At 48.3% G+C, this 24783-nt stretch overlaps 1 protein-coding gene across 6 annotated transcripts in view; it reads left to right on the top strand.

The window, feature by feature from the left end:
- The window catches only part of DAPK1 (death associated protein kinase 1), a 219309-nt gene that overhangs the window by 190750 nt on the left and 3776 nt on the right, over window positions 1-24783 (top strand). For all 6 annotated transcript variants that reach the window (XM_047755509.1, XM_047755504.1, XM_047755506.1 and 3 more), the window contains exons 20-25: window positions 4905-5127; window positions 12058-12246; window positions 14280-14477; window positions 16304-16442; window positions 18095-18215; window positions 21724-21912. In XM_047755509.1, coding sequence (XP_047611465.1) covers window positions 4905-5127; window positions 12058-12246; window positions 14280-14477; window positions 16304-16442; window positions 18095-18215; window positions 21724-21912 — 1059 coding nt within the window. The remainder of the gene's footprint in view (window positions 1-4904; window positions 5128-12057; window positions 12247-14279; window positions 14478-16303; window positions 16443-18094; window positions 18216-21723; window positions 21913-24783) is intronic.

The following is a 24783-nucleotide window of genomic DNA, read 5'->3' as shown; positions in this document are numbered from 1 at the left end:
CAATGAGGAGGCTGTGACCTGGGCGGGTACACAGGTCCATCTGCAGAATCACTGAATGTAACCCCTACAGAGGCCATTGTTCCCTAAGGTTAGGTTCTTGTCACCTCGCAGAAGGAATACACAAACAAGACGGAAATTGAGAAACAAAAGTGAGGATTTATTTAAGTGAGAAATGCATCTCTTAAGGAGAGGTGGGCAGGGAGGCCAGCAGCTGCCCTGCCTTTCTTTGCACACCTGTTATAAGGGGCATCCAGTTGCATGGGCGGGACATTCACTGGGAAGGTGGGGATCCGGGATCATGCTCCTTCATTTTCACCCCAGCTCCACCTTCCCGAAGGGAAGAAGGATTTTTAAATTTTCCTTATTAGCTTTTATTGGAAGTGTCCTGGCATCAGTGCTCGATGAGTGCTTCTTATCTGCATAGCTAATTTTATTATAATTTTATTATAATGAGCAACAGGTTACATTCTGGAGATTTGCTCCCTTTTCCACCTTTCTTTGTCTGCCTCCAGGGCACTTATCACCCCAAAATGTGTGGTTTCCTGTCAGTCTGGCGGTTCCCGCTTTTCTTTAGCTGCCCATGAACCCCGCAACTAAACCATGATGCATGGTTTCCTGCCATCTGGCCCCATGCCCCCCTCCTCTGCTCATACCTAACTGTCTGCCCCCTGCAACACCATGAATGCCGAGGGGCTAGAATGGCAACTCAAACACAACAAGAGGCCGACTTTCGGAAGCAGGGGGGTTGGGAGGTGGTCAGAGCTCCGGAAAGCTTAGGAAGAACATGCATATATATAATTCCACCAATTTACAAAATATTGTGTTTTTGGGAAAGTCAGTATGTAGTTGAACCATTCCCTTCCCAAACCCTCTGGATCATAATGTCAAATGCAGTTGAGCCCCAAGCTCAGAGGCTCATTAACAGATTTTCCTCTTCTATAAATGCTCAGCAGACACTCAAAAGTCAGGCAGATGCTTTGCAGCAACATGGATGGAACTAGAGATTCCCATACTAAGTGAACTAAGTCAGAAAGAGAAAGACCAACACCGTATGATTTCACTTCTATGTGGCATCTAAAAAATGGCACAGATGAACCTATCTATAGAAAAGAAATGAACTCATGGACATGGAGAACAGACTTGTGGTTGTCAAGCGGGAGGAGGAGGCTGTGGGATGGACTGGGAAGTTTGGGGTCAATAGATGCAAACTATTCCATTTAGAATGGCTAAGCAGTGAGATCCTGCCTCATAGCACAGAGGTATCCAATCACTTGTGATGGAACATGACGGAGGATAATGTGAGAAAAAGAATATATGTATATGTATAGCTGGGTCACTTTACGGAACTGCAGAAAGTGGCAGAACTTTGTAAATCAACGATAATATGTTTTTTTTAATAAAATCAAAAAATTTTAAATAAAAAAAGTCAGGCAGACTCAAGAGAATTCTTAATTCTCAGGGCATTGTGTGTACACGGCAGGACACCCAGCATCCACCTACCCACCCCCAGCAGCATCCCCCAGGGTTGAGAATTGAAACTGCCACCGTCCATTCCCAAAATGCCAGCTAGGGGGCAGTGTTGCCTCTGTTGAGACAGATGGGTCACCGTTTCCTAAGAGAAAAGAGATGGGAACATTGGAGGCTTCAGGAGAGTCTCGAGTTTGTTGCATGAGCTTGCTCTGTCCCAGTTGGTGGAAAAAGTAACAGAGGCTCAGCTGGAAGAGATCACCAGTAAATCGGCACCTCCCAGGATTTAGGTCTGGGAGCCATGGTCTGGCCAGGTCTGAGGTCACACTGAAAGGGAAAGGCAGGCACTTAATCTCTGAAACGCTCTTGCCTGGGTCACCCCGAATATGTCATGTACACGACACCTCTTTATTGAGCATCCTACCTCTTTATTGAGCACCCTCTTTATCGAGCATGCCTGTACCTCTGCTAGGTTGGCCCCTAGTCTAGAGGGGAAGAGTCTCACAGCATCACACTGTTACTCCACAGTGGGGTCACAAGAAGAACCTTGAACCTGTCTGCAAAGAAATAGCAAGGGCACAGCAAACTGGGTCTCCTGGGATGGGTGGCAGTTAACAGGCTAAGGCAGAGGGGACCCTCCTGGGTAGGGGAGAAGGACTGGCTCTCAGGCTATATGCCGCAGCTCCAACAGGAGCTGGGAGCCGTGCCGGGCATGTGGCTGGGGTGGAGCCAGGGTGGCCTAATCGATGCCTCACTGTGTAGACCTTGACATACGTTCTTTGGTGGTCACAGAGCACTGTGCCAGCACCACCCCTTCAAAAGCACCTGTGTTATATCTGATGTCACCTTGTTGACCTGTCTTTGTCCCTGCAAGACTGCAGATCTGGGGTGAATACAGACCTTCCTTTATGTTCTAGCATAAATGTTGGCTAATGAATGAATGAGTGAGTGAGCAAATCTGTGAATTATCCAGGACTGGGGAGACTCTTGAATTTCCCCGTAGGGCCAAGAAAGAAGAAGGCGGAAAGGTTGTCATGTCCCCCAGGCCCCTCCCCAGCATTTAGCTCTGCACCTCATGCTGCTTTTCTCAGCCTCTTGTCACACTATTGAGAGGGTCGTGGAGGAAGGAGAGCCCTCCACACAGAAGGAGCAGTTGCCCTGGCCAGTCTAACAGGGCCAACCCCATTTCACTTTTAATAGATCGTTTCACAGTAATTGTTCCACCCAGTTCGTTATACATCAAAATGCAGCAGAAATGGCATTAGTTTATTCTTTTTCAAGGCTGAGTAGTATTCCATTGTGTATGGGTACCACATCTGTTGATGGACATTTAGGTTGTTTCTGTATCTTGGCTGTTGTGCTGTAACGAACATGGGGATGCACATGTCTTTTTGAATGAAAGTTTTGTCTGGATATATGCCTGGGGTGGGGGGCGCTGGGGGGATGAGTGAGATGGACGGGTAGTCTGAGGTTAGTAGATGCAAACTATTACATCTAGAATGGATAAGCAGAGTTTCCTTTGTGACACAGTGGAAATGAGTCTGACTAGGAGCCATGAGGTTTCAGGTTTGATCCCTGGCCTTGCTCAGGGGGTTAAGGATCCAGCGTTGCCATGAGCTGTGGTGTAGGTCACAGATGCAGCTTGGATCCCGAGTTGCTGTGGCTGTGGCATAGGCCGGCAGCCGTAGCTCAGATTCAGCCCCTAGCCTGGGAACCTCCATATGCCACAGGTGTGGCCCTAGAAAGCAGAAAATTTAAAAAAAAATAGAATGGATAAGCAATGAGGTCCTGCTGTATAGCACGGTGATATCCAGGCACTTGTGATGGAACATGATGGAGGATAATGTGAGAAGAAGAATATATATTTGTATACGTATAATTGGGTCACTTTGCTGTTGTACAGCAGAAACTGACAGAACACTGTAAGTCAACTGTAATTTAAAAATTAAATTAATTAATTAAAAGGCAAAAAATACGCAGTGGAAGTCAGCAAATCCATAGAGACAGCACATTGGTGGCTGCCAGTAGCCGGGTAGAGAGGGGAGGGTCTACGAACGGGTACAGTTTCTTTGTGGGGTGTTGAAAATGCTTTGGGGAGTTCCCGTTGTGGCTCAGCCGGTTAACAACCTGACATAGTGTCTGCGAGGATGCAGGTTCGATCCCTGGCCTCGCTCAGTGGGTTAAGGATCTGGCGTTGCCACAAGCTGTGGCATAGGCTTCAGCTGTAGCTGTGATTTGACCCCTAGCCTGGGAACTCCCATGTGCCAGACATGCAGCCATAAAAAGAAAAAAACATTTTTTTAATGTAAAATAAGCACAACATTGTAAGTCAACTCAACTTTTAAAAAAATGAATTAAAAAATTTAGTGTAAAATAGAGATAACATTACAATTCACCATTTTATTTTTTTGCCTTTTAGGGCTGCACCTGCAGCACATGGAAGTTCCCAGGCTAGGAGTCGTATCAGAGCCACATCCACCAGCCTACGCCACAGCCACAGCCACAGCAACTCGAGATTCGAGCCACATCTGCAACCTACACCACAGCTCATGGCAAAGCCAGATCCTTAACCCACTAAGCAAGGCCAGGGATCGAACCTGTGTCCTCATGGTTGCTAGTCAGATTTGTTTCCACCGAGCCACGATGGGAACTCCCTCCTACATTAAAAATTTCTAAAGGCAGTGGGGACAGAATGAAATGTATGTGCCACATGGATGGAAATCGCAGACTGGGGTACAAACTTCAATTATAAGTTAATCTCAGGGAGGTGCTGTACAGCACACTGACTGGAGTTAATAATGCTGCACTGCACATGTGAAAGTTGATGAGAATAGATCTTTTTTTTTTTTTTTCTGTCTTTTCTAGGGCCGCTCCCATGGCATATGGAGGTTCCCAGGCTAGGGGTCGAATCGGAGCTGTAGCTGCCAAGCCTACACCAGAGCCACAGCAACACGGGATCCAAGCCATGTCTGCGACCCACACCACAGCTCACGGGCAATGCCCGATCCTTAACCCACTGAGCAAGGGCAGGGATTGAACCCGCAACCTCATGGTTCCTAGTCAGATTCATTAACCACTGAGCCAAGATGGGAACTCCGAGACTAGATCTTTAAAGTGCTCATGACACGAAAGAAAGCTTTACTGTGTGTGGTGTTGGATGTGAACCAGACTTACTATGGTGATCTTTTCACGGTGTATACAGACGCGGAATCATTTCCGTTGTCCATCTGGAACTAGCATATTGTTATACCTCGACTCTAGTCTAATGGTATAGCTCAATTGAGGGTATAACTTATCCCTCAATTTTTTCAAAACGGAAAAGAAAACTCCCAGACCGGAAGGATGCAGCGAGCATCCAGAACCTTGGGGACCACATGTGTGTCCTGCTAGGGGTCTGCTCCTCTGTGACCATCAGGCCCTCTGTCCTCTGGTTTCAGGACACGCACCGAGGGCTCTTCATCCAGCAGCTGCGACCCACGCAGAACCTCCAGCCAAGAATCAAGCTGAAGCTGTTTGGCCACTCGGGGTCTGGGAAGACCACCCTGGTGGAATCTCTCAAGTGTGGGCTGCTTCGGAGCTTCTTCCGAAGACGCCGGCCCCGGCTCTCCTCCACCAACTCCACGCGCTTCCCGCCCTCGCCCTTGGCCTCCAAGCCAGCAGGTAGGCTCCCCCCACCCCCCAGCCCCCAGCTCTCCATTGGGTTCTAAGCTGGTGTCCAGGTCTGGGAAGAGGGGTGGTTTTGATGTGGGTGCTTGGCCAGAGGCTGGCTGGTTCCCACAGTGTCAGTGGCCTCTAGGGGTGGTCTCCCTGGCTCCTGGCCTGGTGCCCACCCCTCTCTTGGCCAGCAAGGGCACCCTGCCCAAGTGATAACCCGGAAAAGGCACCACTGAAATCACGGTCGACCATCATAGATGTGCCAAATAGCACCATCAGGTCGTGTCCTGCCAGGGGACTCTGCCTGTGAACACACGGAGAGCTTGGACTGGCACAGGTTCAAGGTGGCAGCGATGAGATCTCGGCCCCCAGGGTGGTCCACCCCGCCCCCCTGTAGGCTTTCTTCTGGGAGGGCTGCGGGCGCATCCTGGGATCCCAGAACACAGAGCAGCAAAAATGGAAGCCTGGGAGTTCCCGTTGTGGCTCAGTGGTGAACAAATCCGACTAGAAACCATGAGGTTGCGGGTTCCATCCCTGGCCTGCTCAGTGGGTTAAGGATCCGGCGTTGCCGTGAGCTGTGGTGTAGGTTGCAGAGGCGGCTCAGATCCCGCACTGCTGTGGCTCTGGCGTAGGCTGGTGGCTACAGCTCTGATCAGACCCCTAGCCTGGGAACCTCCATATGCCGCAGGAGTGGCCCAAGAAATGGCAAAAAAAAAAGACAAAAAAAAAACGGAAGCCTATTTCGGCACATCTCCAAGTGGGTGGGTGGTTTTTGAAAGGCTTCTGGTGGTTTTTCCATTGGTTCGTCTGCTCCTTGGGACCCTGGCTGGGAAGCGGACTTTGTCGTCTGCCCCCACCTCCCGCAGACACAATTCTCTGGATTCATAGCCAGAGCTGCAGGAAGCACCTAGGTGAGCAAGAGGAAGTTGTGCAGGTTGGGGTGTTGTTTGTCCTGAACGCCCGCTTTAGAGTGGGGGGATTAAGTTTTTCAAAGGTAAGAGTACAGACCCAAGGAGTTCCCATTGCGGCACAGCAGAAATGAATCCAGCTGGTATCCAAGAATAGAGACCTGAACAGTGTCAATGTTGGGAGTTTCCGTTGTGGCTCAGTGGGTTAAAAACCTGACTAGTATCCACGAGGACGTGGGTTTGATCCCTGGCCTCGTTCGTTGAGTTAAGGATCCGTCGTTGCCGTGAGCTGGGGTGCAGGTTGCAGATGAGGCTTGTATCTGGCGTTGCTGTGGCCGTGGCATAGGCCAACAGCTACAGCTCCGATTTGACTCCTAGCCTGGGAACTTCCATATGCTGCAGGTGCAGCCCTAAAAAAACAAAACAAAAAACAAAAACAACGTCAGTGGTGAAGCCTGAGCCTTGGATTCACTTTCTGTACATGATACGAAGGTGTCAGTCTGTTCCCCAGGATGAAAACAAATGTCTTTAAGTTTGTATTTCTTTGTGGTTTCTGTCTCTATAAGGAAGAGTTCTGGGCAGCCTTAATCAGGGGGTGGGGGACAGCTGCCTGAAATCTACCCACTCCTTTCATCGTCTTCCCTCTGAACACGGCAGTAGACTTGGGAAGAAATATAACCTAAATGGATATATAATTAGAATGCTTATGGAGTTCCCGTTGTGGCGCAGAGGAAATGAATCCGACTAGGAACCATGAGGTTGCAGGTTGGATCCCTGGCCTCTCTCAGTGGTTAAGGATCCGGCATTGCCTTGAGCTGTGGTGTAGGTCACAGACACAGCTCAGATCTGGCGTTGCTGTGGCTGTGGTGTAGGCCAGCAGCTGTAGCTCTGATTCGTCCCCTAGCCTGGGAACCTCCATATGCCACAGGTGTGGCCCTAAAAAGAAAAAAAAAATAGAATACTTATAATATGACTAACACGTATTGCTGATATGAGCTGAGCACTAGCTGTGTGCCAAGAACTGGGCAAGATGTGGAACGTGTGACACCTCATTTAATCCACATGACAGCCTCATTGGCATTTTTACCACCCTTTTATTAAAACCCTGAGCTGTCAAGTAGATTGCCTGGAGTCACACAGCTGCTGGTTCACGACACGTCTGGCTCCCGAGCCAGAGCTTATTAAATGACACTTGCAACTCCATCCAACATAGGGCATATTCGTGCTCACGTTTTCCATTTTCCTCTGTAATTTTGCTTAACTTGGGGAATTAAGATAGGTTTACACTTTCTCAGAAGCCATTAGTTTTTCCAATTTAATGATTTAGTTCAGCCTGTGTGTGTGGACCAGGCCTGTGTTTGTCTCAAAGCTCCAAATGAGCTTCTCTGGCAGTTCCTAGTGTTACCTCTAGAGGGAGCCAACTCTCTCCTGTCCTGGATTGAAGTCACTCCAGTCTGAACCATTCTGTGCCTGTGAGAGACAAGCAGGTAAACAGGCAGACAGAGAGAGATAGAAAGCAGAGACAGGAGTTCCCATCGTGGTGCAGCAGAAATGAATCCAACTAGGAACCATGAGGTCGCGGGTTCGATTACTGGCCTCTCTCAGTGGATTAAGGATCCGGCGTTGCTGTGAGCTGTGCTGTAGGTCACAGAGGCGGCTCGGATCCGACGTTGCTGTGGCTCTGGCATAGGCAGGCAGCTACAGCTCTGATCCTACCCCTAGCCTGGGAACCTCCATATGCCAAGGGAGTGGCCCTAAAAAGACAAAAGACAAAAAAAAAAAAGAAAGAAAAGAAAGCAAGCAAGCAGAGACAGAGAAAGACAAAGAGATGAGATCTATCCAGATATGTGACCTGGAATTTTTATTCATTCTATTGGATATGAATTGATGCCCCAGGAGCCTGTGACCTACACTGAACCGGCCACACATCAGGTGATGTATGGGTTTCCCAGGAGGGAGAGATCTTATCTGCAGCTCAGCCCTCAGTGCTCAGAAATAATATGTCCATTCATCTTCCTCCTGGTCAGTTTCCCATATCTGGAAGAATCTGGAAGTAGATTTTTGCTAAAATGCAGCTCCGAGAGTACCTGTTGTGGCTCAGCTGGTTAAGAACTGGACTAGTATCATGAGGATGCAGGTTCGAACCCTGGCCTTGCTCAGTGGGTTAAAGATCTGGTGTTGCCCTCAGCTATGGTATAGGTCACAGACGTGGCTCGGATTTGGCATTGCTGTGGCTATGACGTAGGCTGTCAGCTGTAACTCTGATTTGACCCCTAGCCTGGGAACTTCCATATACCGCGGGTGCAGCCCCAAAAATAAATAAATCAATAAAGTTTCCATCCAGACAGTCCCTGGAATCAACAATTAATTTCAGTCCTGCTTGAGGCCAGGAAGAACCAGGAGGCTGTGTCTGCAGGAAAGTCGTTCGCCTTTAGAAACTTGGCCCTTTGCTTTGCGCTGGAGGCCAAAGGACGGGCCACCAGCTGGAGGACAGGACTGGGAGGTGTGGGGGACCACACGCACACTCACCTCGTAGCCAGATAAGTGCTGTAGCTGTTGAACTGTGGTTCTACGATGCCAGCGGAGGAGCAAGTGTTTAGGGGAAGCGCTGCAGGACAGGTTTGCAAGAGGTCTCTTCTGACTGGGGCACAAAAGTGCCTTTTCCATCAGCAGCTGCCACTTTTCACCAATAGGGGTCAGCAGTTAGCAAAAAGGTTTTCCCTCCAAGGATTGTAATGTTTCCCTGTAATAACCGAGAGTTTAATAATACTATATACAAACTGTGTCCTAACCTTTCATCCTGCCAACAAAAACTATCAGCAAGGTGCAGGAAGGTCTGTCACACACTGAATCTGGTCTGCTCTCCCCAACCCCGCCAGCAAGCACCAGCCTGCAGTGCCACTGAGACAAATCTTATTCCCGACAGTGGTCAGAGCACAGGGAAATGGACAAACCCATTCTTGCAAAGCCCCGTGGCTTTTGTCAGAATTGAACTAATGATCTGCAAAGAAATATGCTAAAATGTCCATCACATTGTCATAGACAGTTGAGTTGTTTTGTTTTCTTCTTTACATGTCTGTTTGCCAAGTTTTCTGCTTTTATAACCTGGGGGGAAAAAACATACATATATGAACTGTTCTTCACATCTTATCGCCCCTCCTCCTGCCCATGCACCTGACCCTTCTCTTCCTCCCCCCTCAACCCCTTGGATATTCCCATTGTCTGTGTCCCCAGCCGGAATTTTTTTTTTTTTTTTTTTTGCTCTTTAGGGCTGCACCCACAGCATATAAAGGATCCCAGGCTAGGGGTGGAGTTGGAGCTATAGCTTCCTGTCTACACCACAGCCAAAGCAATGCAGGATCCCAGCCACATCTTCGAACTACACCACAGCTCACGGCAACACCAGATCCTTAACCCACTGAGGGAGGCTAGGAATTGAACCCGAAACCTCATGGTTCCTAGCCGGATTCGTTTCTGCTGCACCACAGCAGGAACTCCCTCAGCCTGAAATTTTTGATCCTTAAGCAACAGTTTTTTTGTGTTTTGAATCACCAATTTTACCTTTTTTCTTTCTTTTCTTTTTAGGGCTGCACCTGCGGCATGTGGAGGTTCCCAGGCCAGGGGTCAAATTGGAGCTGCAGCTGCCGGCCTACACCACAGCCACAGCAACACCAGATCTGATCTGCACGTGCAGCTTACACCACACTCGAATCTGGCATTGCTGTGGCTATGACACCACATCCTTAACCCACTTAACCCACTGAGCGAGGCCAGAGGTGGAATCTGCATCCTCATAGATTCTCGTTGGGTTCTTAATTTGCTGAACTACAATGGGAACTCCCTGGATCACCCAATTGTAAAAGTCAGGTGGCCCAGGTGAAATGATCATTTTTCTTTTTTTCTTTTTTTTTTTTTCTTTTTGTCTTTTCTAGGGCCACTTCCGAGGCATATGGAGGTTCCCAGGCTAGGGGTCCAATCGGAGCTGTAGCCGCCGGCCTACGCCAGAGCCGCAGCAACTCGGGATCAGAACCGCGTCTGCAACCTACACCACAGCTCACGGCAACACCGGATCCTTAACCCACTGAGCAAGGCCAGGAATCGAACCCACAACCTCATGGTTCCTAGTCAGATTCGTTAACCACTGTGCCACGACGGGAACTCTGAAATGATCTTTTCTTTAGTACCTTGCAGTACCTTCACTATTAACTGTGAACTGCAGGTGCTAAGTATGTGGTGGGATTCGGTTCACTGAGCCCCCCCTCCACCTTTGGAGCCCCTGTCTCCGCCCCCTACAGCCCCAGATCTCTGTGAGTCTGTTAGGGGAACTGGGCAAGCCAAGAAGAAGTCAGGACCAAGGACACACAGAGAAGTGCTCTTGGCCAGGGGACCCAAACTGTGTTATTCAACTTATCCCCCTGCAAAGTTCTACTATGATTTATGTAATATTTTTAAACTGATTTTTTTTAATTTAGATTTTTATTTAGCTTTGAAAATGAAGTCATCCTTACTATACATGGAAAACCAATATCATAACCACCAATAAATAAAAATAAATGCAATGAAACAGTGTGATTAAAATCTAGGTTTTGGAGTTCCTGTTGTGGCTCAGCAGGTTAAGAACCCAACTAGTGGAGTTCCTGTCGTGACTCAGTGGTAAAGAACTCAACTAGTATCCATGAGGACGAGGGTTTGATCCCTGGCCTTGCTCAGTGGGTTAAAGGATCTGGCATTGCCATGAGCTGTGGTGTAGGTCACAGACACAGCTCGGATCCCACGTTTTTGTGGCTGTGGTGTAAGTTAATGACTACAGGTCTGATTCAACCCCTAGGCTGGCAACCTCCATATGCCAAGGGTGCATCCTAAAAAGACCAAAAAAAAAAAAAAAAAAGAACCCCAACTAGTATCCATGAGGATACAAGTTCGATCCCTGCCCTCACCCAGTGAGTTAATCCAGTGTTGCTGTGAGCTGTGGTATAGGTCGAAGACGCAGATTGGATCCCAAGTTGCTATGGCTCTGGCGTAGGTCACAGATGCAGCTTGGATCTGGCATTGCTGTGGCTGTGGTGTAGGCCGGCAGCTACAGCTCGGATTCAGTCCCTAGCCTGGGAACGTCCATATGCTACAGATTCAGCCCTAAGCAAAGAAAAAAATAAAGTAAAATCTAGCGTTCATCAGTCAGGGTCCTGGTGGGAATTTAATAGAAGTTCAGAGTTGGGCACAATTCACAGGAACACACAAGAGACAGTGAGGCATCTGGAAGCTTGGAACAGCGGGAGCCATTTGTTACCACTCCTGAGGCTAAAAAGGCAAGAAGAAGAAATCACGATCCAGGGAAAGCTGGAGCTCCAGGGGAGAAGCCACTCAGGGGGTCTACAGTCAGAGACACAACTGGGCTCAAAAAAGCAGCAGGGAGTTCCCGCTGTGGCTCAGCAGGTTGAGAACCTGACTAGGATTCATGAGGATGTGGGTTCAATCCCTGGCCTCTCAGTGGGTTAAGGATCCAGCGTTGCCATGAGCTGTGGTGTAGGTTGCAGACGTGGCTTGGCTCCCCCATTGCTATGGCCGTGGTATAGGCCAGCAGCTGCACCTCTGACTTGACCCCTCGCCTGGAAACTTCCATTAAAAAAAAAAAAAAAGGAAAGAAAGAAAGAAAAGCAGCAGGGAGTGAGGAGGGAAAAAAATGCCTCGGCCTTTCTCCCCTCCCAGCCTCTCCATGGCTTCTGCTGAAGGACCCTAACCAGAGGCAAATGACAAGACAGCCTGAGAGATGGGGTCCATGGGGTCAGCCTGTGGGGCCACAGAGTAGTGCAAGGAAGGATATGGGGCATGGGGGGTGGTGGGGAATGGAGCCAACAGAATCAGCGCAGCGTCCCTGGGAAACGTGGCAGCCCAGCCCAGCTCACAAGGGGCACACACACAACCCAGCCTGAAGCAGCAGTGGGATGGGGACCCAGAGCGACCCAGAAAAGGGGACATCCAGGCAAAGGCTGGGAGGAAGAGTCTGACCTGCTTGCTCTCTGGCCCGCAGTCTCCGTGAGCATCAACAACCTGTACCCCGGCTGTGAGAACGTGAGCGTCCGGAGCCGCAGCATGATGTTCGAGCCGGGCCTCACCAAGGGGATGCTGGAGGTGTTCGGGGCCCCGGCCCACCACTCGCACTGCTCCGCCGATGACCAGTCCACCAAGGCCATCGACATCCAAAATGCCTATTTGAATGGTATGGCCCGCCCGCTCCAAATGGGAAGAACCTCGAATTTCCCTTTGGCCTCAGTTTCCCCCAGGAAGCGGTGGGGGCAGGCATCCGTCACAGCTGTACAGGGACAAAGGAAGGGCCAGCGCAGCCCGGGGACTGAGCCGGGACTGGAGGAGTGATTAATGCCGCCCCTCAAAGCAAAGCTAAACACCTTGGTGTCCCCAGCACCTGGCAGAGAAATGGGCACACAGCAGGTGCTTAATAATGACTGATGTGGAGTTTTCCTCGTGGCGCAGCAGTAACCAAACTTGACTAGTATCCTTAGCATGTGGGTTCGATCCCTGGCCTCACTCAGTGGGTTAAGGATCTGGCTTTGCCGTGAGCTGTGGTGTAGGTCACAGACTCGGTTCTGATCCCAAGTGGCTGTGGCTGTGGTGTAGGCTGGCAGCAGTAGCTCCGATTCAGTCCCTAGTCTGGGAACCTCCACCTGCTGAGAATGTGGCCCTGAAAAGCAAAATAATAATGATGATGATGATAACTGATAGGTAAATTAATACACCTTTTCAAGTAGTGTCCATGTGTCTGAGCCATCTTTGGGGGTTCCCGGAGCCTTAGGAATTCCAGGTCGGAATCTCACCCATGACACTTCTGGGAAAACCAGCCACACCCACAGCTCATGTAACTGCCCCCTTCCACACACACACACCACACACACACACACACACAAAACCTTCCTCCCCAGCCTAACCCTTCTGCTCCCTCCCCCAGCGTGGGTGGCCTCTCAGACCCAGTCTCCTCACAGCTCCACTCACATCCTTCTTGCAAAAAAACTGCTCATCAACGACTGCATCTTACACCTGTGCATGGTGCCTGCTCCCTCTGACCTGCCTGGACTGGTCCCTCACTCACCTGTGGAAGGTGAATTTAGTTACTAATTCACCGAAGTTAAGGTTACATTTCTTTTCTTTCCTTTTTTTTTTTTTTTGGTCTTTTTGCCATTTCTTGGGCCGCTCCTGCGGCATATGGAGGTTCCCAGGCCAGGGGTCGAATCAGAGCTGTAGCCACCGGCCTACACCAGAGCCACAGCAACGCGGCATCCGAGCCGTGTCTGCGACCTACACCACAGCTCACGGCAACGCCGGACCCCTAACCCACTGAGCAAGGCCAGGGATCAAACCCATAGCCTCATGGTTCCTAGTCGGATTCGTTAACCACGAGCCGTGACGGGAACTCCAAGGTTACATTTCATAGTGAGTATACACCACTATTTGGGAGTGAAAAACCAAGTATATATGTAACTCATACACCTTTCCATTGCTGCTTATACACAAGCACATACACACACTGTGTGGAGTGTTAGAGATATAAGTCCAGATGCAGTAATGGACGTGCCAAGGAAAATGTATAAGCAGAAACAGAAAGAAGGTTTAGATCGAATCCGACGAGGAACCATGAGGTTGCGGGTTTGATCCCTGGTCTCGCTCAGTCGGTTAAGGATTCGGTGTTGCTGTGACTTGTGGTGTAGGTTGCAGATGTGGCTCAGATCCTGTGTTGCTGTGGTTGGGGTGTAGCCTGGTGGCTACAGCTCTGATTGGAGCCCTAGCCTGGGAACTCCGTATGCCACGGATTCCGCCCTAAAAAGAAAAAAAGAAAAGAAAAAGAAGTAGATTTAGAGATATATAGATAAAAGGCATGGAGGGACTTCCCCTTCTGGTGTAGCGGGTTAAGGATCCAGTGTCGCCGCAGCTGTGGCTTAGGTCCCTGGCCTGGAAACCTCCACTTGCCATGAGTGCAGCCAAAAAAAAAAAAAAAAAACCAAACAAACCACAAAAAAAAAACAATAATAGACATGGCTATAGAAGCAGACAACTAAAAATATGTATTCCATGTGTAGATCTATACATAAGTAGATGCAGAAATAAATAGATGGTGGATCCATAAATACATATGTATGTCCCTGCCCCTGCGGGTGATCCCAGAAGTGCTGAGAAAAATTGATTATGATTGAAATTTGGTGGTGGTGTTCCATGATGCTAATCCTCCCTTTTTCTCTGTAGGAGTTGGTGATTTCAGCGTGTGGGAGTTCTCTGGAAATCCCGTGTATTTCTGCTGTTATGACTATTTTGCTGCAAACGATCCCACATCCATCCATGTCATCGTTTTCAGTCTAGAAGAACCCTATGAGATCCAGCTGAACCAAGTGATTTTCTGGCTCAGTTTCCTGAAGTCTCTTGTCCCTGTTGAAGAACCCATAGGTGAGCCTGGGGGAGGGAATACCCTTCTTACTGGCCTTGCACCCAGGTCATCCCCGGATCCTGCAGCTTGTGGTCAGCAGCTGCGCCCACCCCTGTTCCTCCCTCCTACCAGGAAATTTCCACTCTGGAAGGTCGCTGAGGCTCAGCTGTTAGTTTTGTTCTGCCGGGCGTTGCTTTGCAAGCATGTATCTCTGCCAGAAAGACTCGATTCTGAGTATTTCCTTGAGAATTATTTCTCACTTTCTTTCTACATTTTAGAGCTGCAGTCATTTTTGTGTGGTGCAAAGTGGACTACTTCTTTTGGTAGCTCCTGTACCTTTACCTAATGGCAGAGTAGCTTCATTCTGTGGTTTCATCAAAACTGAAAGAAAAGGGGAGTTCCTGTCATGGCACAGAGGAAACCAATCTGACCAGCATCCATGAGGTTTTGGGTTCGATCCCCGGCCTCGCTCAGTGGGTTAAGGATCAGGCGTTGCCGTGAGCTGTGGTGTAGGTCACAGATGTGGCTCAGATCCCAGGTTGCTGTGGCTGTGGTGTAGGCCAGTAGCTACAGCTCTGACTCAACCCCTAGCCTGGGACCCTCCATATGCTGTGGGTACAGACCTAAAAAGACAAAAAAAAAGAAAAAGAAAAGGAACCATATTGACTGAATGCATTACCTTAGCTTTATTCCTAGAGGAAAAAGACAGCGTGGATTAAGCTTATTTTATTCTTTTCATACCAAAGAAAAAGAAATAGCCTTCCTTGGCACAAAACTCAGCAGTCATTTTTTTTTTTTTTTGAAAAGCATAGAATAATAAATTGGGCTGATTCCCCTCAGGGTACCTGCACTTTGGCCACTTCCTTTCTCATTCTTTTTCGTGTTTTCCTTTCAGACCCTCCCCTTAAGAAGGGGCTCTCTGCCTGTGTGAATTGCAGGAATCTCTCTTCTGAGCCAGTTCTGTGCTATTGCTGCATTCGGCAGACTTGCTCTGATCTTGTAAAGGGCATCCCCCTGGTCAGAGGTTAGATCTCCTCTCACCAGGCAAACAAGGCCAGTTTGCAGGAAGCGCTGAGAAACCACCTGAGCTCCATGGCTGCTTCTGGTTCACTTTTGAGTAACCTTCCTGGAGGCCCAGGAAATAGGCTATAAGCTCATCTGGTTTGTTGTTGTTGTTGTTTTTTTTTTTTCTTTTTAGGGTCACACGCAAGGCACATGGAGATTCCCAGGCTAGGGGTCGAATCGGAGCTACAGCTGCCAGCCTACACCACAGCCACAGCAATGCAGGATCCGAGCCACATCTGCAGCTTACACCACAGCTCACGGCAATGCTGGATCCCTAACCCACTGAGCAAGGCCAGGGATCAAACCTGTGTCTTCATGGATGCTAGTCAGATTCGTTAACCGCTGAGCCAGGACGGGAACTCCTCATTCCGGTTTTTTTTTTTTTTTTTTTTTGGTCTTTCTAGGGCCACTCCCCACGGCATATGGAGGTTCCCAGGCTAGGGGTCTAACCAGAGCCGTAGCCACTGGCCTATGCCAGAGCCACAGCAATGAGATCCAAGCCCCATCTGCAACCTACACCACAGCTCACGGCAATGCCAGATCCTTAACCCACTGAGCAAGGCCAGGGATGGAACCCGCAACCTCATGGTTCCTAGTCGGATTCGTTAACCACTGTGCTACAACAGGAACTCCCTCATTCCAATTTTGACCAGGCCTTGCCTTGGCAGAGGTCACAGGGCCCTCAAATCTGCAGGTGGAGTTACAGGACGGCCGGGGCCTGAGCAGGGAGGCAGCTGGGATGGAGGACCCGCTTCTGAAACAGTCTGCTCTCTACCCCCAGCCTTTGGCGGCAAACTCAAGAACCCACTCCGCGTTGTCCTGGTGGCCACCCACGCTGACATCATGAATGTCCCTCGTCCAGCTGGAGGCGAGTTCGGATATGACAAAGACATCTCGCTGCTGAAAGAGATCAGGAACAGGTGAGGCGGCCAGGGCGACTTCAGCGGCGGGTAACTCAAGCAGTCATGTGACCCTGAGAGAGGCATTGAAAGTAAAAGCCCTCTTTGACCGGGTCGATTATTTTTGTTGTATTTTGGTTTGTTTCCTTTTTACCAAAACAAGGAATACACATACGAACAAATCAAACAGAGGCAAAGGGCACACAAAGAAAATCAGCAGCAGTCTTCCGGAGTTCTCGTCGTGGCTCAGTGGTTAACGAATCTGAGTAGTATCCATGAGGATGCAGGTTCAATCCTTGGCCTCGCTCAGTGGGTGAAGGATCCAGCATTGCTGTGAGCTGTGGTGTAGGTCGCAGACATGGCTCAGATCCCTCATTGCTGTGGCTGTGGTGTAGGCTGGCAGCTACAGTTCTGATTCAACCCCTAGCTTGGGAACCTCTGTATGCTGCAGATGTGGCCTAAAAAGACAAAAAAAAAAAAAAATCAACAGTCTTCTCATTTTTGTCCCTGCCTTCCAGGACCACTGACCAGAGTGGTACCTTAGCTGTTTTCTGTATTTTTTTTTTTCAACTTTATCGAGATGTATAATTGACCCATAAAATTGTGAGGTATTTAAACTGTACACAGTGGTGATCTGATTTATGTATACAATATACAGTGTGAGAGGGTGCCCCCCATCTAGTTAATTACCCCATCTGTCTACTCACGTATTTATCTTTTTTGGGTGTCTGTCTTTTTCAGGCTGCACCCGCAGCATATGGAAGTTCCCAGGCTAGGGGTTGAATCAGAGCTGTTGCCACTGGCCTATGCCATAGCCACAGCAACGCCAGATTCAAGCCACGTCTGCAACCTACACCACAGCTCATGGGAAGGCCAGATCCCCTGACACACTGAGTGAGGCCGGGGATTGAACCTGCATCCTCATGGATTCTAATCGGATTCGTTTCCACTGCGCCATCAAAGGACCTCCTATACTTTCTTTTTCTCATACTATCTTTATCATGTTCTATCCCATGGGACTAGATATGGTTTCCTGTGCTGTACAGAAGGACCTCATTGCTTATCCATTCTAAATGTACTGGTTTACATGTACGGGTATTTTAGATCTAAGGTATGACTTTCACACCCATCCGTCTGGTCTCACTCCACCAACTTGTGGCAGCGTATCTTCTCCTGACCTGGGCTTTTTTTTTTTTTTTCCTTTTTGTCTTTTTAGGGCTGCATCTGCAGCATATGGAGGTTCCCAGGCTAAAGGTCAAATCAGCTGTAGCCACTGCCGGCCTATGTCCCAGCCACAGCAATGCCAGATCCATAACCCACTGAGCAAGGCCAGGGATCGAACCTGCGTCCTTATAGATGCTAGTCAGATTTCCGCTGAGCCATGACGGGAACTCCTTTTCTCCTGATTTGTAAAGTGGGTACATTAGGCCTCCCCTTTCTCTCATTGAGGGGAGCTGATCTTTGCTAGCTGTGTTCCCACCCTTTTGTGGAGCCCAGGGCACCTGTCTGCACCATCGAAGCCAAGCAGTGTTCCCAGGCCTCCACATCAGGGTGACATGAGAGTCCAGCAAATCGCACATGGGGGTGTCTCTGCAAGGTCACCAGAACGGCCCCGCATCCCACCAGCCTTTCTGATGAGCATCCCCACCCTCCCTCCCCTGCTCTTCCCTTAGGTTTGGAAACGATCTTCACATTTCAAATAAGCTGTTTGTTCTGGATGCCGGGGCTTCTGGGTCTAAGGACATGAAGGTACTTCGAAATCACCTGCAAGAAATCCGGAGCCAGATTGTTTCGGTGAGTAAATCTGGAGAAGGTGGACTCAAACCTCACCCGGACCGTCCAGTGACTCAGGACTCGGGTCTCCTTATGTGGCCCTCTTGGTTTGCTTGGGTTCTCAGGGGACCCAATACAGAGTGTCTGCCTGGCCGTGTTCTTATCGCATTGCTCTGGGGTGAGGACGGAGGAGGAGAGAAACAAGGAGACATTTAGAAATTACACAAGCAATTCAGACGTGACTTAGGGTGAAATATTTGGGAAATGAGGAAACGTGGAAAAACAGTCACCCGCAAACTTCAGTGACAAGCATAAAATATTAGATGACCACGTGGAAGGAGACGGTGGTCTTGGCTGGCCAGATCTTACAAAGTGTTTCATTTTCCAAAGTTACATAAACCTAATACAGTTCCAGTTAGTGTCTGATTAGGATTGAAGAGATAGGGGTTTTCTCTGCAAAGGTTAGTAGAAGAATAAAAGAAACATATTATAAAGGCTCTGTCATCAATAAATCAATAAATAAGTGGAATAGATTAGTGAGTGTAGAAGTAAATCAGAACACCTACAGAAAGTTAATAGAAAACAGAGATGTTATTTAAATTTAATGGGGAAAATGTTTATTTAATAAATGATCTGGCACACCTGGCCATTTGCCTAGAAAGAAATAAGTTTGAACTCCTTCTTGCTACGTAGCCCCAAAATAAATTTCAGGCAGATTAAAGCTTTTAAATAGAAAGAAAATCAAGCAATGTCTTGAATGGAAATGCAAGAGATTTTATTTTTAAAATAACTTGGGAGCGCTTGGGGAAACCTATTAAACCAAGATAGAAAAGCTCAGGCATTTTCAAAGAAAATCTACCAATATTTTGCCACATGCATTTGACAACATAAAGGTTTAAAGGTTTGTTCTGGCAAATAAATTCCATAAACGAAGTTAAAAGGTGAGATGGACTGGGGGAAAATACTTTCCAAGCCTCTGGCCTATAAAAGGTTACTCAAATAGCTCTCTGAAATTGGTACCAAAAGGGTAAATGTCCCAATGGGAAAATGCAGAAATAAAGCCCCGGGGACTTTTCCCGCTTCCAAGCTCAAGTATAACAGGGGGGATGTGGCTCTCCTGGCAGATGCCGCTTTGGTTATAACTGTAGTTTGCTTGATGGAAATGCCATGCTTCCTTTGTTTTTTTTTTCTTTGGTCTTTTTTTTCGGGGGGTGGGTGGAGGCACCCCCGCAGCATATGGAGGTTCCCAGGCTAGGGGTCAAATTGGGGCTGTAGCCGGTGGCCTACCCCACAACCACAGCAATGCCAGATTCGAGCTGCATCTGTGACCTACACCACAACTCACGGCAACACCAGATCCTTAACCCGCTGAACAAGGCTGGGGATTGAACTTGCATCCTCATGGATACGTGTCAGATTCGTTTCCGCTGAGCCACAATGGGACGTCCGGCATGCCGTGCTTTCAATACGAGGCTCCAGTTTCAGACATGCTTTTGGAATTTTCAGGAACCCTTTCCTCTGTCATGAAGCCTGGCCCTTGCTTTCTGAGGGGGCTGCACTGTGGCACAGTCAGTGGGGAGGGAGTAAGCCTGGAGGCCCTGGAGAGCCTGTCACAGAAACCAGTATGTGGTGACATGGAACAGTGGTCTATGAAGGACTCAGTACCTGCCCACCAGGTGGGACAAGGGCCTGTGCTCCCTAAAGAGATCAGAACTGGGGTGTGGCATGATGTCTGCTTCATGTCCCCTGCACTCCCCAGCACCTGAGATCAGGCAGGTGACACTCAGCAAATAAACTGCCTTTATCCCAAGGATTTTTTTTTTTTTTTTTTAGTCTTTTTAGGGTCCCACCTGCAGCATATGGAAGTTCCCAGGCTAGGGGTCACATCAGAGCTACAGCTGCCAACCTACACCACAGCCACACCATCGAAGAATGCGAGCTGTGTCTACAACTTACACCGAAGCTCATGGTAATGCTGGATCCTTAACCCACTGAGCAAGGCCAGGGATCGAACCTGTGTCCTCATGGATGCTAGTTGGATTCCTTACCATTGAGCCACAACAGGAACTCCGTATCCCAAGGAATTTTGTTTTTTGGATAAGGGAGTGGAATTTAGTTTGTTTTTGCTATTTTAGGGCTGCACCTGCAGCATTTGGAGGTTCCCAGGCTAGGTGTCAAATATGAGCTGCAGCTGCCAGCCTACACCACAACCACAGCAACTTGAGATTAGAGCCACCTCTGCGACCTATGCCACAGCTCACAGCAACACCAGATACTTAACCCACTGAGAGAGGCCAGAGATCGAACCCACAACCTCATAGATCCTAATTAAGTTCGTTAACCACTGAGCCACGAAGGGAACTCCAGGAAGTAGAATTTAGGGGTATAAGAGATATGATTCCAGAAGGGACTAATTAATTATGGGATTAATGATGCAGTGCAGTGCATGGCTGGTGGGGTTTTAATTAGGAAAAAACCTAATGAAAAATGTGTTGATTCTATGAGTCTGTAACATAGACTGATTAATTTAACCAGGTTAAGAGATTAAAAACCTATTTCAAGCCAGTTACCAAGAATTAATCACATTTAAAATAGTTCAACAATAATCCCCATGAATACCAAATTTACTGGTAGAAACCCATCTTTTTTTCTTTCTTTTTTATTTAATGGCTACACCTGCAGCATACAGCAGTTCCCAGGCCAGGGTTCAAATCTGAGCTGCAGTTGTGGCAGTGCGGGATCTTTTATCCTGCTGTGCCTGGCCAGGGATCAAACCCGCACTGCCAGAGAGACAATGCCAGTTCCTTAACCCGCTGCACCATAGCAGGAGCTCCAAAACCCATCTATTATTGATAATGATACCTACTCTTTTCCTGTCTCTTTGTGCATAAAGTGGCCATCACCTGGCTGAACCCCTCACTCCAAGGGAGGGGGGAGGGAAGAAAGCACTAGGAGTTAGTGGACATGAGTTGATTGAGTTCACTGTTCTAAAACCATTATTGTGGAGTTCCCATCATGGCTCAGTGGTTAACGAACCCAACTAGGATCCATGAGGAGAAGAGTTCCATCCCTGGCCTCGCTCAGTGGGTTAAGGATCTGGTGTTGCCATGAGCTATGGTGTAGGTTACAGACGTGGCTTAGATCCCCCGTGGCTGTGGCTGTGGCTGTGGTGTAGGCTGGCGGCTATAGCTCCCATTCAACCCTTAGCCTGGGAACCTCCATATGCCTCGGGTGTGGCGCTAAAATGACCAAAAGAAAATAAAAATAAAAAGCATTATTGTGAAGCCTCGCCACCTATTTAACATGATCAGGGGAAAAGGCACGCCTCTATAAAATGTTCTATTTGGTAAATTAAATTCCGCTTAAAGGCAACGCCGTAAAAAGAACTGCCCTGCTACTCAACCGAAAAGAGCACTAGCACATCTGAAAAATTACAAGCAATATGCAGATGTGAGCGGCATCATTTTGATCCCGGCTCCTCCTGAGTCCCCACAGCTGTCCGCTGACCTGCGCATCCTGCGTGTTCTAGGTCTGCCCTCCAATGACACACCTGTGTGAGAAAATCATCTCCACGCTGCCTTCCTGGAGGAAGCTCAATGGGCCCAACCAGCTAATGTCACTGCAGCAGTTCGTGTACGACGTGCAGGACCAGCTGAACCCCCTGGCCAGCGAGGCGGAACTCCGGCACATCGCCCAGCAGCTCCACAGCACAGGCGAGGTGAGGGCTCCAGCCCTGGCGCAAGGGTCCAGGAGGGGTTCCCAGGCTGCATTTATAGCATCCGAAGGTGGGATGAGCTGGGGAGGCGGAGTGGCCAGCACCCACTACCCGTGATGGTTCCAAACGGGTGACTGTCACACAGAGCTACAAGTGATTTTTCTCAGCTGCGGTTCTGTGCCCGCCTGTTCCAAGCTGTTGTTTTGCTTTGCTTTGCTTTGTTGGTTTTCTGGTTTCTTTTGAGGCTCCCCTGGGTGACTGAGCCTCTCCTGTCTCTCCCTGGGCCCCTGGTACTTAGCTGTGATTCCTGCAGCTTTCAGGATGGCTGCTCTCCGTGGGTGTTATTGACTCCAAACAGACCTCTTGGGTTCACAGACAGTCAAGAAATGGCAGTGACGCATCCTCAGGGAGACGACATCTGGAGACTCTAAGACACAGCAGGCAGGGATCCCCAGAAATGACCATGGGATAGGAATCTCTGTTCCTGGTGTGTTACATTCCACACTAGTGTGCAGCTTGGGAAGCCTGTTCTCATGGCATCATATGCTGCCCATCTTTCTCAAGGGGCACAGCCTTCACAGTCCTCCGTCGTGGGAAGTCAGGAGACAGGGTAAACTAGTTCTGAATGTGAAAAACCAGAAACAGGTCTGAGAATTTTACAAACCAGAAGCTTACCTCCCTGATCTCAGATGTCATGTTCAGACCCTTGGCCAGTTTATATGGACCATATGGGCTTGAAGTTATAATTGAATCCAGAAGCCAGCAACCCTAAAAACTAGAGCCTCAAGCTGTGTTTGTGTTAGCCTTTGAATTTGAATGAAACTACAGGCTAATCTACTAGCCCTTCCAGCAGGACTTTATTTTTTAATTTTTTCTGCCACCCGCATTCATTGCAGCTTCATTGACAATGGTCAAGTCATGGAAGAAACTTGTGTCCATTGACGGATGAATGGACATGTGGTATATACTTATATAGCCAATGGAATATTATTCTGTCATGAATAAAAAGGAACTGACACTCCTTTTTGTGACAGCAGGCATAGAACGTGAGGGCACTGTGCTGAGTGACATAAGTCAGACAGAGAATGACAAATACGGTACATAACTTAAATATCAAACCTAAAAAAATGAAACTTGTGGAAACAGAATAGGATTGTAGTTATCAGGCCTGGGGGATGGGGAAATTGGGGACATATTTAACGGTACAAACTTGCAACTTATAGATAAATAGGGTCTGGAGTTAGTAATTATGGTCAACAGTACTGTAGCCTAAATTTCAAACTTGGTTCTTACTCCAGCAGTACTTTATTTTATTTATTTATCTTATTTTTGTCTTTTTGCCATTTCTTGGGTCGCTCCTGTGGCATATGGAGATTCCCAGGCTAGGGGTCAAATCAAAGCCGCAGCTGCCGGCCTACACCAGAGCCACAGCAACACGGGATCCGAGCTGCATCTGCGACCTACACCACAGCTCACGGCAACACCGGATCCTTGACCCACTGAGCAAGGCCAGGGATGGAACCCGCAACCTCATGGTTCCTAGTCGGATTCGTTAACCACTGCGCCATGACAGGAACTCTTCCAGCAGTACTTTAAATGACTAAATCCAAGGATGGGAATAAATGAATGGCCCAAGCTTACCTTGTAATATAGTATAATATCATATAGCATAAATATATAATATAGTATAAATATATAATATCTATTAACCATAATAATAAACTCTTTATTTATTATAGTTGATTTACAATGTTCTGTCGATTTCTGCTATACAGCAAAGTAACACATTCTTTTTCTCACATTGCCCTCCATCATGTTCCATCACACATGATTCAATATAGTCTCCTGTGCTATTGAGCAGGATCTCATTCCTTAATCACTCCAAATGCAATAGTTTGCATCTACAAGTACCCCAAACTCCCAATAAACTCTCACTTTTCAATATAGTATTCTCTTGCCTCCTGACATTTGACCAGTAACTTTCTAGCTCATAGCAATTAAGCTACATTATTGGGCATCACATTCTTCCTTGTCCTTGAGACTTTAATAAGTAAATTGAAAGCAGAAAAAAAAAGAGGAAAAATTAAATCGGGTGCCCCTCCCCACTCTGATGGGCTGCTAGCCCCTCCTCCAGGTTTATTCCTGCCCTCTAGGAACTAATCTAAGGATCTTATTCACAGTTCATCAGTCATCCCGTCTCAGGATCCCACAATTGCCCTCTGTCGCTTAGTCGTCTGTCTCCTTCAACACGGGACAGTTTATCAGTCTCTCTTCTGTGACCCTGGGGAGACATGTATGTCTAGGACTGAATTACAGATGGTATTCCACCCAATGGCCTTATCTAAAACTAAGCAGACACTGCTCTGCATTCCAGAAAATTGCAGACTCAGTTTTGAACAGAATTGTATCCAGAGGACATCTCAAAGATTGAAACCAAAGGATGGGGAGGAAAGTCCTCCTGGTGCAAAAGGGGGAGTCTTGAAGTTCCAGTCGTGGCTCAGTGGTTAACGAATCCGACTAGGAACCATGAGGTTGCACGTTCGATCCCTGGCCTCGCTCACTGGGTTAAGTATTCGACGTTGCCATGAGCTATGGTGTAGGTTTCGGACGTGGCTTGGACCCAGCTTTGCTGTGGCTCTGGCGTAGGCCGGCGGCTACAGCTCTGATTCGACCCCTAGCCTGGGAACCTCCATATGCCGCACCATTGGCCCTAGAAAAGGCAAAAAAAAAAAAAAAAGGTGGGGTCTTAGGCCCCTCCTGAGAATGGACTCCACCTCATCAGAATTCTTGTGGAACTAGCCCAGAACCCCCAGGGAGGGAGGGTGTAAAAAGGAAAGTTGCTTCTTTTGGGGAGGGTCACATTTTTTTTTTCTT

Source organism: Phacochoerus africanus, chromosome 12, assembly GCF_016906955.1.
Source record: "Phacochoerus africanus isolate WHEZ1 chromosome 12, ROS_Pafr_v1, whole genome shotgun sequence".
Classification (NCBI taxonomy): Eukaryota; Metazoa; Chordata; class Mammalia; order Artiodactyla; family Suidae; genus Phacochoerus; species Phacochoerus africanus.
This window is presented reverse-complemented; position numbering and strand designations above follow the sequence as displayed.